This window comes from Ahaetulla prasina, chromosome 4, assembly GCF_028640845.1.
Source record: "Ahaetulla prasina isolate Xishuangbanna chromosome 4, ASM2864084v1, whole genome shotgun sequence".
NCBI classification, from domain to species: domain Eukaryota; kingdom Metazoa; phylum Chordata; class Lepidosauria; order Squamata; family Colubridae; genus Ahaetulla; species Ahaetulla prasina.
Window position 1 is genome coordinate 81226444 of NC_080542.1, and position 12808 is coordinate 81239251.

At 44.2% G+C, this 12808-nt stretch overlaps 1 protein-coding gene across 7 annotated transcripts in view; it reads left to right on the forward strand.

The window, feature by feature from the left end:
* The first annotated feature begins 1678 nt into the window (after nt 1–1678).
* EIF1B (eukaryotic translation initiation factor 1B) overlaps nt 1679–12808 on the forward strand; it is a 237067-nt gene continuing 225937 nt past the window's right edge. For 2 of the 7 annotated variants that reach the window (XR_009155195.1, XR_009155194.1), the window contains exons 1-2: nt 1680–1877; nt 3611–3774. Coding sequence is in view for 5 of the 7 variants with exons in the window: in XM_058184213.1 (XP_058040196.1) it covers nt 1847–1877; nt 3611–3774 (195 nt within the window). In the remaining 2 variants the exon portion in view is untranslated. Of the gene's footprint in view, nt 1878–3610; nt 3775–12808 lie in introns of all 7 variants that reach the window. The other 5 variants (XM_058184216.1, XM_058184217.1, XM_058184213.1 and 2 more) reach the window with 4 other exon arrangements.

The following is a 12808-nucleotide window of genomic DNA, read 5'->3' on the forward strand; positions in this document are numbered from 1 at the left end:
GGGTGTTGGGTAATTCTTATTGTGGCTGATGGCTATGTCCTGTGTTAGATTTTTGGGTGAGGAGTTGCTTGTTCTAATCCTATCACTCTGTTTTTGCTACTGTCAAAACTACTGCAAGGGGTTTTGAAATATCCTGTCTTGAATAGACTTCTGAAGGCAGTATTTGCTTGCTTATGAATGGAGCCATCTAGATAATTGGCTTTTTTCAATAAGCTTGTTATCTCCTTAAGTGCCTGCATCAGTCTGCAGTTAGCTTATTATAATGTTTTTCTTTAGGTGTCTGGCTGGAATGTGGAATGGGCTTCAGGCAGTTTTTTAAAGTCTTGGTCTTTTTTGGCTTTTCTGAGGTTTTTCCTTATGACTAATATTTCTAAGGCTTTTTCTTATGGTTAATATTTTAATTGGGATAATAGGGGGATTGATTTCTTCTTACAGCTTCAATGATTCATTTAACAATCATGGCAAAAAGGTTGTAAAATTGGGCATGGCTTGTTTAACAACTGCCTTGCTTAGCAACCAAAATTCTGGTTTTAATCATGGTGCGCAACTCGAGAACTATCTTTGTATACTCTGCCAACACCTTTGACATTCATTTTGTGCTGGTTTTGATTGCATTTTTAGATATGAAAAAACTAATTTTGCTTTAGCCATGACTGAATAAACCACATTTTTATTCAACATGCAAAACTACAAATAATATTCAAACTGATGCTAAACCTAATTAAACAAGCATAATATAGTGTAAAGTCCATTTATTAATATGTCTAAGCTCATAACTGCCAATCAAGAGACTTAAACAGAGGCTTGAGTAAAATAGCATTTAATCTTGATCAAGCTTAAATGGTTAGCTGTTCCAAACACATAATGGTGCATACATACATGCAAGGAAGAACTACGAACTTATGACAGAAAGCGATGTCCTCTTATACCCAAAAAGTCATAAATCCTCAACTCTGGTATCTGCGTATTCTGGAATCTGGTTTGCATGTTCCCATAGTATAAGTCAGTGAATGTAAACTAACTTCTGGATTTACATCGGGTCACACAATAGTAAGGGTCAATGAATGTAATCTGACTTCTTCCTGTGGTGTTATCTTTTCCATATGTCTTCTTAATTACCACTTGATTTCCTGGAGGATGACATACACGTTCTCAGCCAGAGTGGGGTGGGGAGAGATCAAATGATGGACTCTGACAATTTCCAGAGACTGTCATTGGTGGGATGAGGTATCAGTAACAATTCAGGAATTTAGTCAGTGTGACCTCAATAACCATCCATGATGGCATATTTATGTTCTAACCACAAAAGGGCACAATATATATATGTCAGTGTTGCATGTTTGTTCTATGTCAGTGCCACAGGAAACATACATTTACATCATGCAGGTATATCTCTTCCCTTACATTCCTAATTCTAATATTTTAGTATATATGTTCCCTTCAATAGTTTCCGAGTTAATAGGTGACTGTGTTTCGAAAATCTGTTCTGTCAGCTTTGGGAAGTTGTACTTCTTTGTCCAAAGTTGGCTTTGAGTTTCTTTACCAGGACACCATTTCCCAGGATTCCATGGGACGCCTATTACCATCACGTGCCCTACCTAGGGAAAACGAGAGCTGAAATAAGAAGCACCGGCCATTTTGTGAGCGAGCGTCGCTGTCGCTGTCGCTGTTGCAGACGCCACTGCATTCCCCACCCCCCACCCCTAGTCGGGTCTTCTCTGCCCTCCAGGCTTCGTTGTTTGTTTGCATTTTTCCCTAGTTTTCCCCCACTGCTGAACTTGAGAAAGTCCCGGGCAAAACCAGCCGCGGCCTTTTCCCCCTGAGCAGCACCCAGCCACAGAAGCGCATGTCCACTATCCAGAACCTCCAATCCTTCGGTAAGAAACGGGGCTCCTTTTGTCCCTTGGCTCAGTGACAGAGGCCGTATCGGCACTGGCTGCGGTTTCTTTAGAGAAGAAATGTTAACGGTTTGGCCTTTTTTCCCCTTCGTTTCTTCCTCCCCCAATCCTGTTTACGTTTTCCACCCCTTTCTCAGCTTCCTCTCTGCTGTCACAGTGGGCTGCTGTTAGATTGGTCTCTTCCTCCTCCTCCTTTCCCACATCAGTCACCGCTGGCTTAGCACGATAAATTTAATCATTCAACGCTTAACTCGGGCACGGGATGGAACATAAGAAACAACACTTCTTTTGTAGCCCTGCAAGTTTAATGTTAAGCATAGATCGCTAGTTTCCAAAATGTGCCCTTTGAGTTTTTTGGGTTTTGTTTTCATTTATTTATTTTACTTTTTAAGTATTTGTCCGATGGTGGATATGTGTTTATCCCAAGCATGTTTAAACTTAATTACTGATGATTGATTCACTATCTCCACTAGAAATTGGTTCCAAGCTTCCACTATTCTTTTTGTGAAGTAATACTTTCTAACATTACTTTTGAATTTCTCTTCTGTCAAGTTGAAGCGATGCCTCTGTGATCTTGATTTTTGCTTAATATTGAACATACTGCCTTTTAGAATCTTATTTATACCCTTAATGTAGTTAATAGTTTCAATCATGTCGTCCCCCCCTTACCCTTCTGTCCACCATGCTGTGCATATTCAGTTCCTCCAGTTTTTCTGGAGAAACATATGTTTGTCCCTCAGATCTTGCATCATTTTTGTTGCCTGTCTCTGGATTCAGCCTTATCAATATCTTCTTTCAAATGAAGTTTCCAGAACTGAATACTGTTCCAAATGGGGTCTGACTAAAGCCTTATGTAGCACGATTAGGACCTCCTTTTTCCTGGTGGTGATCCTTCTAGTAATGTATCCCAGAATTTTGTTTGCCATTACAGCTGCCTGTTTACTCGATTTGCATAATCTGTTCTGAACATACCTAAATCCTTTTCTTCTGTTATTCTGTTTAACACTGTATCCACAATATCATACTCTGCTAGAGGATTCTTTTTCTCCGAGTGAATCATGATCTTATATTGAGAAACGTTGAATTGTAGTTTCCACATTTTTTACCAATTTCCAGCAATGCCAAATCATTTTCCATTTTATAAATACTGCCAGGAACATCACTCTTATTACACACATTTGTGTCATCAGCAGAAAGGCAACTCTTACCTAGCAATCCTTCTGTTTTATCTTTTACAACCACATTGAACAAACCAAGACCTAGGACTGAGCCTTGTGGTAAAATCAAATCAAAGTAGAGAAACAGCTTTCAAGGAGCCAATTAATTGCCACATCCCAGGAAATTTCCAATCTCCAATTTACCCCTGATTTCAAATATTACACAGATTATAAATACTGCAAAACAATTCTCACTTCTGAACCGTTCTTGTATTTAAGAAGCATCACTGGGATATAAGCAGAACTTCTGCAAAAAATGTAATCATACCTTGGTATTAAATCATGAAGAACCAACTACTATGTACAACAAATACAGACTATTTCTAAAGAATTCAAACTCTATCAAAATCCTTGCTGAGGTACAATTAGATCTCCATTTAGATAGAAAATGGTAAAGATAATTTTAAGGTACTAACAACCTGTATATCTTTATTTAGAAAATATATTCAATGAAAGATTATATTCACTTTCATTACACGAATTTCCCCTTTTCAGACCCCTTTGCTGATGCAACTAAGGGTGACGACTTACTCCCGGCAGGGACTGAAGACTACATCCATATAAGGATTCAGCAACGGAACGGCAGAAAAACATTAACAACTGTTCAGGGAATTGCTGATGACTATGACAAAAAGAAACTTGTGAAAGCATTCAAAAAGGTAAACTTGGTGTTTCTTGAATTTTGAAATGTTTGAGCTAAAAATGTCCAAATTGAATACATATACATTTATATGTATACATTCATTTATATACCATGTTACCCCAAAAATAAGGCCCTCATATTTTTTTGAACCCTGAAATAAGCGCTTGGATTTATTGGCATTCGCTCAATGTCTTATTTTGGGGGAACATTGGCATTGGGACATTGGCATTCGCTCAGTGTCTTATTTTGGGGGAAACAGCGTAGATATTCTTAAAGTGCTATGATAGAACTGAAATTGTTTTATGCCAATATACCATATTTTTCGGCATATAAGACGCACCTTTTTACCCCCCAAAAGAGGGTGAAAATCTGGGTGCGTCTTATATGCCGAATGTAGCCCCGCCCACCCACCGCCCTCCACCCTTTGGAGGTTGTCAGCCGAAAATCCTATGTGTGGAAAGCAGCTCCTCTTTCGGCATCAACATAGCCGCGGTAAGGGCGCTCTTTGCAAGCCAGGCTGCCCAAATCTTTTTGAAGAAGTGGCGACAACGCTCGGCTCTAGGACAGTCGACAGGCCTCCCCTCCAGTTCGTTGAGCATGGGAGTGCCTAGCGCAGTTACAGCCACAGCAGGAGCGCTTGCTTCGAGCCGGTCTGCCTCAGCTGCCGTTAACCTTCTCAACATGCCCCGGGTTTTCTTCTTCCCCTTTAGCAACCAAGCGTGGGTCTGCAAATTGCTTCAGAGAACCAAAAGAGTTGGCTTCTGCTTCTGGCCCGGGAGATGGATCTGGCCATGAGGAAAAAGAAAGACTGGAAATTGGGGAGGAAAAAGATTGTTGCCTCACTGCATGGTGTTTTCCGGCATTTTTTCCCTCAATTCTCCGAAGCAATTTGCAAAGCCGTGTGCCCTTCTCTTCCTTTTCTGCAAATTGCTTCAGAGAATTGAGGAAAAAAATGCCGGAAAATGCCATGTAGTGAGGCAACGATCTTTTTCCTCCCCAATTCCCACAGTCTCCTGGGCCAGGAGCAGAAGCCGACTCTCCAGATTCTCCGATGCAATTTGCAGAGCCACGCGCCTTCCTCCTCCTTGGTGGCTAAAGGGGAAGAAGAAAACTCGGGGCACATTGAGAAGACACTCCTTTTGCTGGAAGAAGGTCGAAGTTGGTTTCCCCCGCCCCCCCTTGCTCTCTCAAACTGAAATGCACTGCTTTTCTGACTTGTTGATAAATGATCTTGGGAGAAAGCAGCAATGGCCACTGATCCTTCGGGTGTCAAAACGCCAAGCAGCTGAGACATTTCTCCTTCACGCTGCCTCCCCAGCTCCTCAGTGCAGTTCCTTCCTCAGTGCAGTTCCGTTTAAGAGAGCGGGGGGGGGGGGACCTACTTCAACTGCTGCGGATAAAGCCCCTCTGGGCATGAAGATCATTTGGGAGGAGAAGGTGGCTGAGGAGGGAGAAGTGTAGGTGCAAGGGAAGGTGCAAGGACGGGGGAGGGGGAATGCAAAAGAAGCAGCCCTTCTCCCCTTTCTTCCAGCAACAGGAGTGTGTGTGTTCTCAACGTGCCCAAAGTTTTCTTCTTCCCCTTTAGCCACTAAGCTCCGAGTTCTCCCAGGGTCTGCCTGGAAATAGCTCCAGCAGTTCTGATGGCTGCCTTCACAACTTGTGTCAGGACTGAAGATCCCCATTCCCTACAGCAGTAGACTTCTCCTTAACCTCCCGAGATTTCTGCCCCCATGGCTGCTGTGCGGCATAGGGTGAGGGTGGTCAGTGCAAACCACCTGCAGGCTTCAGGTGTGCTGAGTGGGCTTGCATCTTCAAGGAACTGGTGGCTTGCTGGGTGCTGCGCAGGAATTATAAGGCAAGGCACTGCTACCTGAAAACTGTTGCTGTGATCTCAGCTGCCTGGAACTGCCCAAAAACACAATGCTCTTTCTTTGCCTCTGCACACCCCATTTTTGGAACTGGGAGGCAGCGGAGATCTCCAGGCGGTGGAGACCGCGGCAACAGTGTTTTTGGGTGGCAGCGCCTTGCCTTTTGCCCCCTGCGCAGTGCCTGCTTTGCCAAGCAAGTCCCAACCTCTGCGCTTCCCCAGGCCGCTCCTGTTATCAAAATCCTAATGAAAGTGAGGATGCTGCTGAGCCTGATGCTGTAGGCAGAGGCAGTATTCTTTTTTTCTTGTTTTCCTCCCCGAAAATTAAGGTGCGTCTTATATCCCGGTGCGTCTTATATGCTGAAAAATACGGTAATATTTTTTTTATTTCAGCTAGTAAAAACAGATGCTATTTTTTTTAAAGAAACAATTGATTTTCAGTTGATTTTTGAAAACTCTTTTGAGCAGAAATTGTGATAAAATTGATTTCATTGAGTCTCCTAAGCTGCCACATTTGGAAATGATTAAGATCTCTAATGATTATGCTTAGAAATATTGCAAAAGATAATGGTGCTTCTATTCAAGTTGCTCCACAAGCATTTTCGTGCAGAAGTTGCTACTATAAGCTGTGCAGAACCCCCTCTTAAATCAGGAGATCAAAGTTTTAGATTAAATTATTATTATTATTTAGTTTTAAAATGCAATATCTATGCTTTGTCTTATTTTCTTAAATATAATTCATTTGCACTTTAATCTGGTTCAGGCCTCCCATATTCAAAGTTCTGGCAGTCACTGCTCACCTGTATCCCTGTGGTCATGTGACCGTAGTTTGGGCACTTGACAATCATCCCACGTTTACATCGATTTGCAGCATATTATGGTCTTGTAATTGCAGTTTGCAGTGTTTGTTTTTGCTGAAAACTGCAAAAAAGTCCCCATAATGAAGAATGGGTTGACTTAATGACTGAGGTGTTTGCTTAACCAACGTGCATTTGCTTTATAGGTCCCACATTTGCTTAATAATCACTACAAAAAAACTCACAAAATTGGATGTAGTCAAATGATGACCTGTTTAATCATTAAAATCGTAATTGCAGACTCAATTATAGTTGTAAATGTTGGAAGAAATATCCATCTGGGTTCAGCTTTAAGTGGGGAGAAAGACACTGGAAATATGGAAGCTGTTTGGAAAGATGGCTTAATGGTGAACAGAACCACATGGTTTGAGGTCCTATGCAATTGAGCACATGGGTGAGAGAGAGCAAGGGATTTATACTCTCTCTTGGGCCCTGCCTTGGAGTTTCCTGTTCCTGTGTAAGAAATTTGTTCTGATTGGTTATCAGACTCCCATTTAACTGATCAGTTACAATTGTGAATGAAGCAAAGAAAGAAAACCTTACAATTAATTTCCACCTTTCCCCCATAGTCTTTCCAGCTGTCTTCTGGGGTTGAAAAGAGTCTTTTAGTCTTTACTTGTTCAACTCAGGGTCCTTTCTTTCATGTTTGCTGGGTGGCATTAGGCTTGGCTTGGTGGTAAGGGTGGTCAGGCAGGCTTCGGAAGGTCTGTTCCACTCTGGTTGCTGTGATGGCTTTCAGATGGGTGACTGGATCCAAACCCAATTCCTGGCTCAAACGGATGGAAGGTCTCCTCTGGAGGCAGCATCTGGGTCAGCGTGATCTACTTCTACAGGTGGCAGAGTCATCTCTGCAGGGCTGAAAGACATGAGAACAAGACCCGCTCCCCCTTTTGTGGGTGATCCTCCCTGGAAAAGCACTGTAAAAGAATTAGAGATGGGAGTGGGTGTGGAGTGGCGGGGGTGGGGGAGTAAATAGCATGCAGTCAGAATTTGAGTGGAAAAAAATCAGTACTACAATTATTAACCAGATAAATCATTTTCAACAAATGGGGACGTCATAGATGAGGAGAAAAAACTGGATTCACATGCTTCAGGAAAAGGATGGACAGATGAAATCATTTAAATATATAGTAAATGCAAGAATGAAATTTTTCCTGTAAGTGAACTTAAAACATTCCCTCTTAAACTTGGGCTTTTCTTAAAAGTACAGAGAGGAAAGAAAATTGAACTCAGTGTTCTTCACCCTGTTTAGCTGGCCAGACTAAACTGGGTGAAGGCATTTTTTTTCAGTACTTTTAATTTTTTTGTAGCAATTTAAATTTTTTGACTTTTGGATTGGAGATATTTTACAGTTACAATTATCTCAAAGGCACGCAGAGACTTTGACATAACACACCTACACAAAAACAAGGAGAAAAAGAGAGGAAAACAGAACTGTCAGGTTTACACACAGTGGTCATCCCCACCATAAATCTGTTAAACAAATCTTTTTTTTAAAAAAAATATACTTTATTGAACTTTTTTACATTAAAAGCATAAAAAAAGGAAAAAGAAAAGCTTATATCATTTAACAGCTATTTATACAGTTAAACAAATCTTAACGAACATACCACATGGTTGTATGGAAGACAGGGAGGAAGAGAGAAACAAAAATAAATAAATAAAAACCCCAACATTTCTATTTATATATTTCCCTTTTCTTTTAAGTACCTTTATTTAGCCAAATTGGTTTTCCAGCTTCATCCCTGAGCAAAGCCCACTTCTTACACAACCTTTTTTTTTCTTTGTCACACTCATCTGTATAGGCAAGTGCCTTTCGTCCCAGGCGTCAAGTTTTCTCCTGGGGAGCCTACCCTGACCCTTGAGTTAGAGCAGGGGTCTGCAACCTTAAACACTCTAAGAGCCATTTGGACCTGTTTCTGCCAGAAAAAAAAAACACTAAGAGCCACAAAACATGGGTGGGCTTGGCCAACTCAATGTCACTCACTCACTTCCACCCAGTCACATGACCCCCTACCCATACCTAGCCAGCCACAAAACCATTCTCTCTCTCTGTCACTGTCTTCCCCTCTCCACCCTCTGTATCTCTATGACCCCTCCCTCTTCCCCTCTATATCTCTGTCTCTCTCCCCCTCTCTGTGTATCTCTTACCTTCTCTTCCTCTCTTCCCCTCTCTCCCCCCTTTCCTCCTCTCTGTGTCTCTCCCTCTGTATCTCTCCCCTTTGCCTATCTTCCCCCTCTCTCCCTCTCTCTCTGTATCACTCTGTGTGTCTTCCCCCCTCCCTCCCTCTCTCTCTATCTGTGAGTGTGTGTGTGTATCTCTCTCTCTCTCTCTCTCTCTCTCTCTCTCTCTCTCTCTCTCTCTCTCTCTCTCTCTCTCAAAGCCATGGCTGAGGCAAGCCAGCAAGCAGGGAGTGGCTGGCTGTTTGCTTAAGGACAGTCTCCCCTTATATGCGCACCCTCCGGGCCCTGTCACAGCTGGCCAGGGGGTCATGAAAGGAGAAGGAAGGGGAGGAGGAGGAGGGCCACCGGAGCCCTAGTGCAGGAGCGAAGCAGTCCTGTACCTGCCTTCATGCCACATTTGTGCATAAGCTGCTTTGGGCTGGAACTCGCACCCTCTGCGCTTGGCTGAAGAGTTGCCAGGGGAACAATACGGCAAGACGATGGCCAGAGCCTTAGTGCAGGAGAGAAGCCGCGTCCTGTTGTGTCCTGTTAAGACCCTCCTTAAGTGAATAGCCGGCTGCCCTGCACACGCCTTTGCTGCACTTTGACACTTGTTTGAGAAGGGTCTCCCTGCGCATGCGCACCCTCCCGGCCCAGCCACAGCTGGCCAGGGAGCTGCGAGAGGAGAAGGAGGGAAGAGGAGGATGTAGCTGGCGATAGTTCCTTATCTAGCCCGGATTTCTAAAAAGAAGAAATAAAAGGAGTAGCGAAGCGCCCCAAGGAGAGCTTGCTGGCTTGGCCCAGCTGCAGCTTTCCAAGAGAGAGAGGAGAAATGCAGAGACAGAGAGAGTGAGAGAGACATACACACAGAGAGACGTAGAGAGAGTGGAGGGAGATCGGCTAATGGACAAGTGTCTTTGGCGAGTGCTTTCTCTGAGCCTGATCCCCCAGATGGGTGTGTGAGGTTCAGTGGAGCCAGCTCCCTTTTCCTGCTGCCCTGAATCCCTTAAAGCCCCGGCTGGGTGCTGCTGGCCTGTCCTCCCAGATCCCACCCTCCCAGATCCCACCCTGCAAAAAAAAAAAAAAAAAAAAAAAGGCACACCTAGCACCAACAAGGGCCAGAAGAAGCTTCATAAGAGTGAGGTGCCGGGGCTGATTCTCCATCCCCCGCCATCACCCTTACCTTCCCAGATCAGGTGAGGGAAGGGAGGGCGAGGGGTGGGGCCAGCCAGTGATAGGATAGGGAGCCACAGTAGAGGCCGAAAGAGCCGCGGTTTGCCAACACCCAAGCTAGAGCATCCCATGTTTTCCCTTTCTGATGTAGGGATTCAATTCGGCCCTGCCGGGTCCAGGTGAATCTTGGGTTTCCTAGTGAATCTCTCACCCCCGTCTCAGTTTTTAGACCAGAGATATTCTTGGAGGACTCTGCTTCCTTCTACAGAGTAGGGACCCCTCCTCCGAGGAAACTCCACTCTCAGTTTGTAGACCAAAAAGGGTCCCCGCAGTGAGTATGGGCACCTCTTTCCCTGGCCATTTTCCTTTTCCCACCTCAGTTTTAGGACTCACTAAAGTCTGGGGAGACCTCTGCTTGCTTCCCAGAGGTAAAGACCCCCCTCCACTTTTTTAGGGCTTTGCTCAGTGACTTCTCAGCTAGTTGCCCGTTTAACTTTCTCATTCATTATTCCATTCCACTTCTACACATTCTCTCTCCTTTCCCTAATAGAAGGTCCTGTGCTCTGGCTTGACTTGCTATACTTTCCAGGCTCTCTTGATAGAACACATAGAGGAAGCAAGAGCCATCTGTGATTGGGAGAAGGATCCCTCTCTCACACACACAGACATACACACATTTCCCATTTTCTGGACTATAAAGTTAAAATTTAGAGGTACTCACCTTCTGTCTAATCAGCCTTTGAGCTCAACACTCAAAACCTCTTTAAAACCTTTGTTCCAAAAGGCCAAGGTCTAGGAAAACTCACCCACAGACTCAGTGTGTCTGCTGCCAGCAAGTGGGGCTTACCTGGGTCAGGACCATTGGTCAGGTTAGCTTAGAGCCCCTTCTCTGGATGCCAAATTGTTGGAAGAAATGTCTATCTGGGTTCAGTTGCAAGTGGGGAGAAAGACACTGGAAACCTGTGTAAGAAATATATTTCGATTGGTTATCAGACTCCCATGGGGCCATTCAGGGATAACAGAGCGTTGGTCTTACCTGATACACTTCTTTTTTTATGTACTGCCGGAGAATCCAAAGAGTGGGTATTGCTCCGCCTTCTTCCTTTGGAGACTGAATCTGTTGAGCTTTCTGCCACGCCTATCCTGGTTGCTTCCCAGTTTGATGAAGACATAGCAGATGACTTGACTCTCTAACTTTGCTGCCCATTTCTGTACTCCGGACCAGATGGTTGCTAGGGTGGGATTGGATTCTCCGGCAGTACATCGAGAAGAAGCATATCAGGTAAGGCCAACACTCTTTTTCCAGTGTACTGCCTTGAGAATCCAAAGAGTGGGACATACCAAAACTGGCATGTCCTAAGGGTGGGTTCCGTTCTGGTCCTGAGTCCCCCTGACTGTATTTTCTGGAGGACCCTTTTGCCGAAAGCCACCTCAGCTGAGGTGAATGCGTCCAGCTTATGGTGTCTGATGAATGTGGATGATGAGGACCAAGTTGCTGCCCTGCATACCTCCTCTACAGAGGCTTGTGTCACCCATGCGACTGTTGTGGCTGTGCTGGTAGAATGCAAGGTCACTTTTCTGGGCCCTGGCAGAGCCTGTATCCTGTAGGCCTTGGTGATGCATGTGCGAATCCATTGTCTCACTGTTGTTGCCATAACCTTACTACCTATTATGGAAGGCTGGAATGAAACAAACAGTGACTCCATTTTTCTCAGAGGAGCTGTCCTTTTAATGTAAATGTGAAGTGCCCTCCTGACATCCAAGGTGTGCTACTTTCTTTCTAATTCATGTTTCGGGTTTGGTCAGAAGTCCGGCAATATAATTTCCTGTGCCCTGTGGAGGCGGGAATTAACTTTGGGTAAAATCATAGGGGCCAGCTGCAGTACTACCCTGTTTGTATGGAATATACACAGATCCTCCCTTATGGACAGGCTGCCAGTTCTAATACTGGTCTGGCCGAAGTAATTGCCACGAGGAATACTACCTTGCATGTTAGGTATCGCAGGCTAGTCTCTCGTAATGGTTCGAAGAGGCTCAAGTGTAGCAGCAAAGTCCAGTTGTCCAGTTACTGCCACACTTTGCCAAGAGAAAGACTCGAGACCAGGAAGGTGAGAGAAACAGGCTTTATTGATGCATCAGAGCCCAGTGTGTTCAAACACCAAAATCTGGACTGCCTGGTATACGCCCAGGCAGGTGGTTTTAAAAACCTTAATTCAAAAAGCAGAAGTAACTATGGAAAATTACAGAAAGTACAGTTTCATGTCTTAACAATACATTTCATACAGCAAAAAGCACCTAATATCCAAATAGGGTAAGGGTTGAGCAAGTATCATACACTACCCATATGGCTTCCTGTTATGTTCCATCTCTTGTAGGTTTCAGCAATGTTCCTGTTCAGCTGGCACGTTCAGTTCCTCATTTATATCGAGGTTACAAAGCAGACAATCATAAGATATAAAATATAAGGTAGTTGAATATAAAGAGATATGTTAAAAGTACAGGTATCATATTAGGAAGGAGGAATAATGGATTTATGGATTATTCCAATCCTCCCGCCTCACAAGGTGATTGCCTGTGGAACTTGGATAGATCCCAGGTGGGGTATCTGTGCACCACCAGTGGTTTTAAATTGGTTGCCCCTTTAATGAAGCTGCGCACCATAGGATGGTGCGCAAGGGATTCTAGGTCCCCACATGACAACACCGATGCTAGTGCTGCTACCTGCCTGCGTATGGTGCTTGGAGACAGTCCTTTGTCCAGTCCATCCTGAAGGAATTCCAGGATTTGACCCACTGTTTCTTAGATGGGATTGATGTTGCCCTTGGAGCACCAGCTACAAAAGGTCTTCCAAGTCGAGTCGTAAATCCTATTTGTTGAAGGCCTCCTGGATTGTCGTGATGACTTGAGAAATAGTTTGCTCTGTGTCAGGGCTTTCCGCTCAAATGCCAAACAGTCAGATTTAGCCATTGTGCACCAGAGCCCCTGGCTGA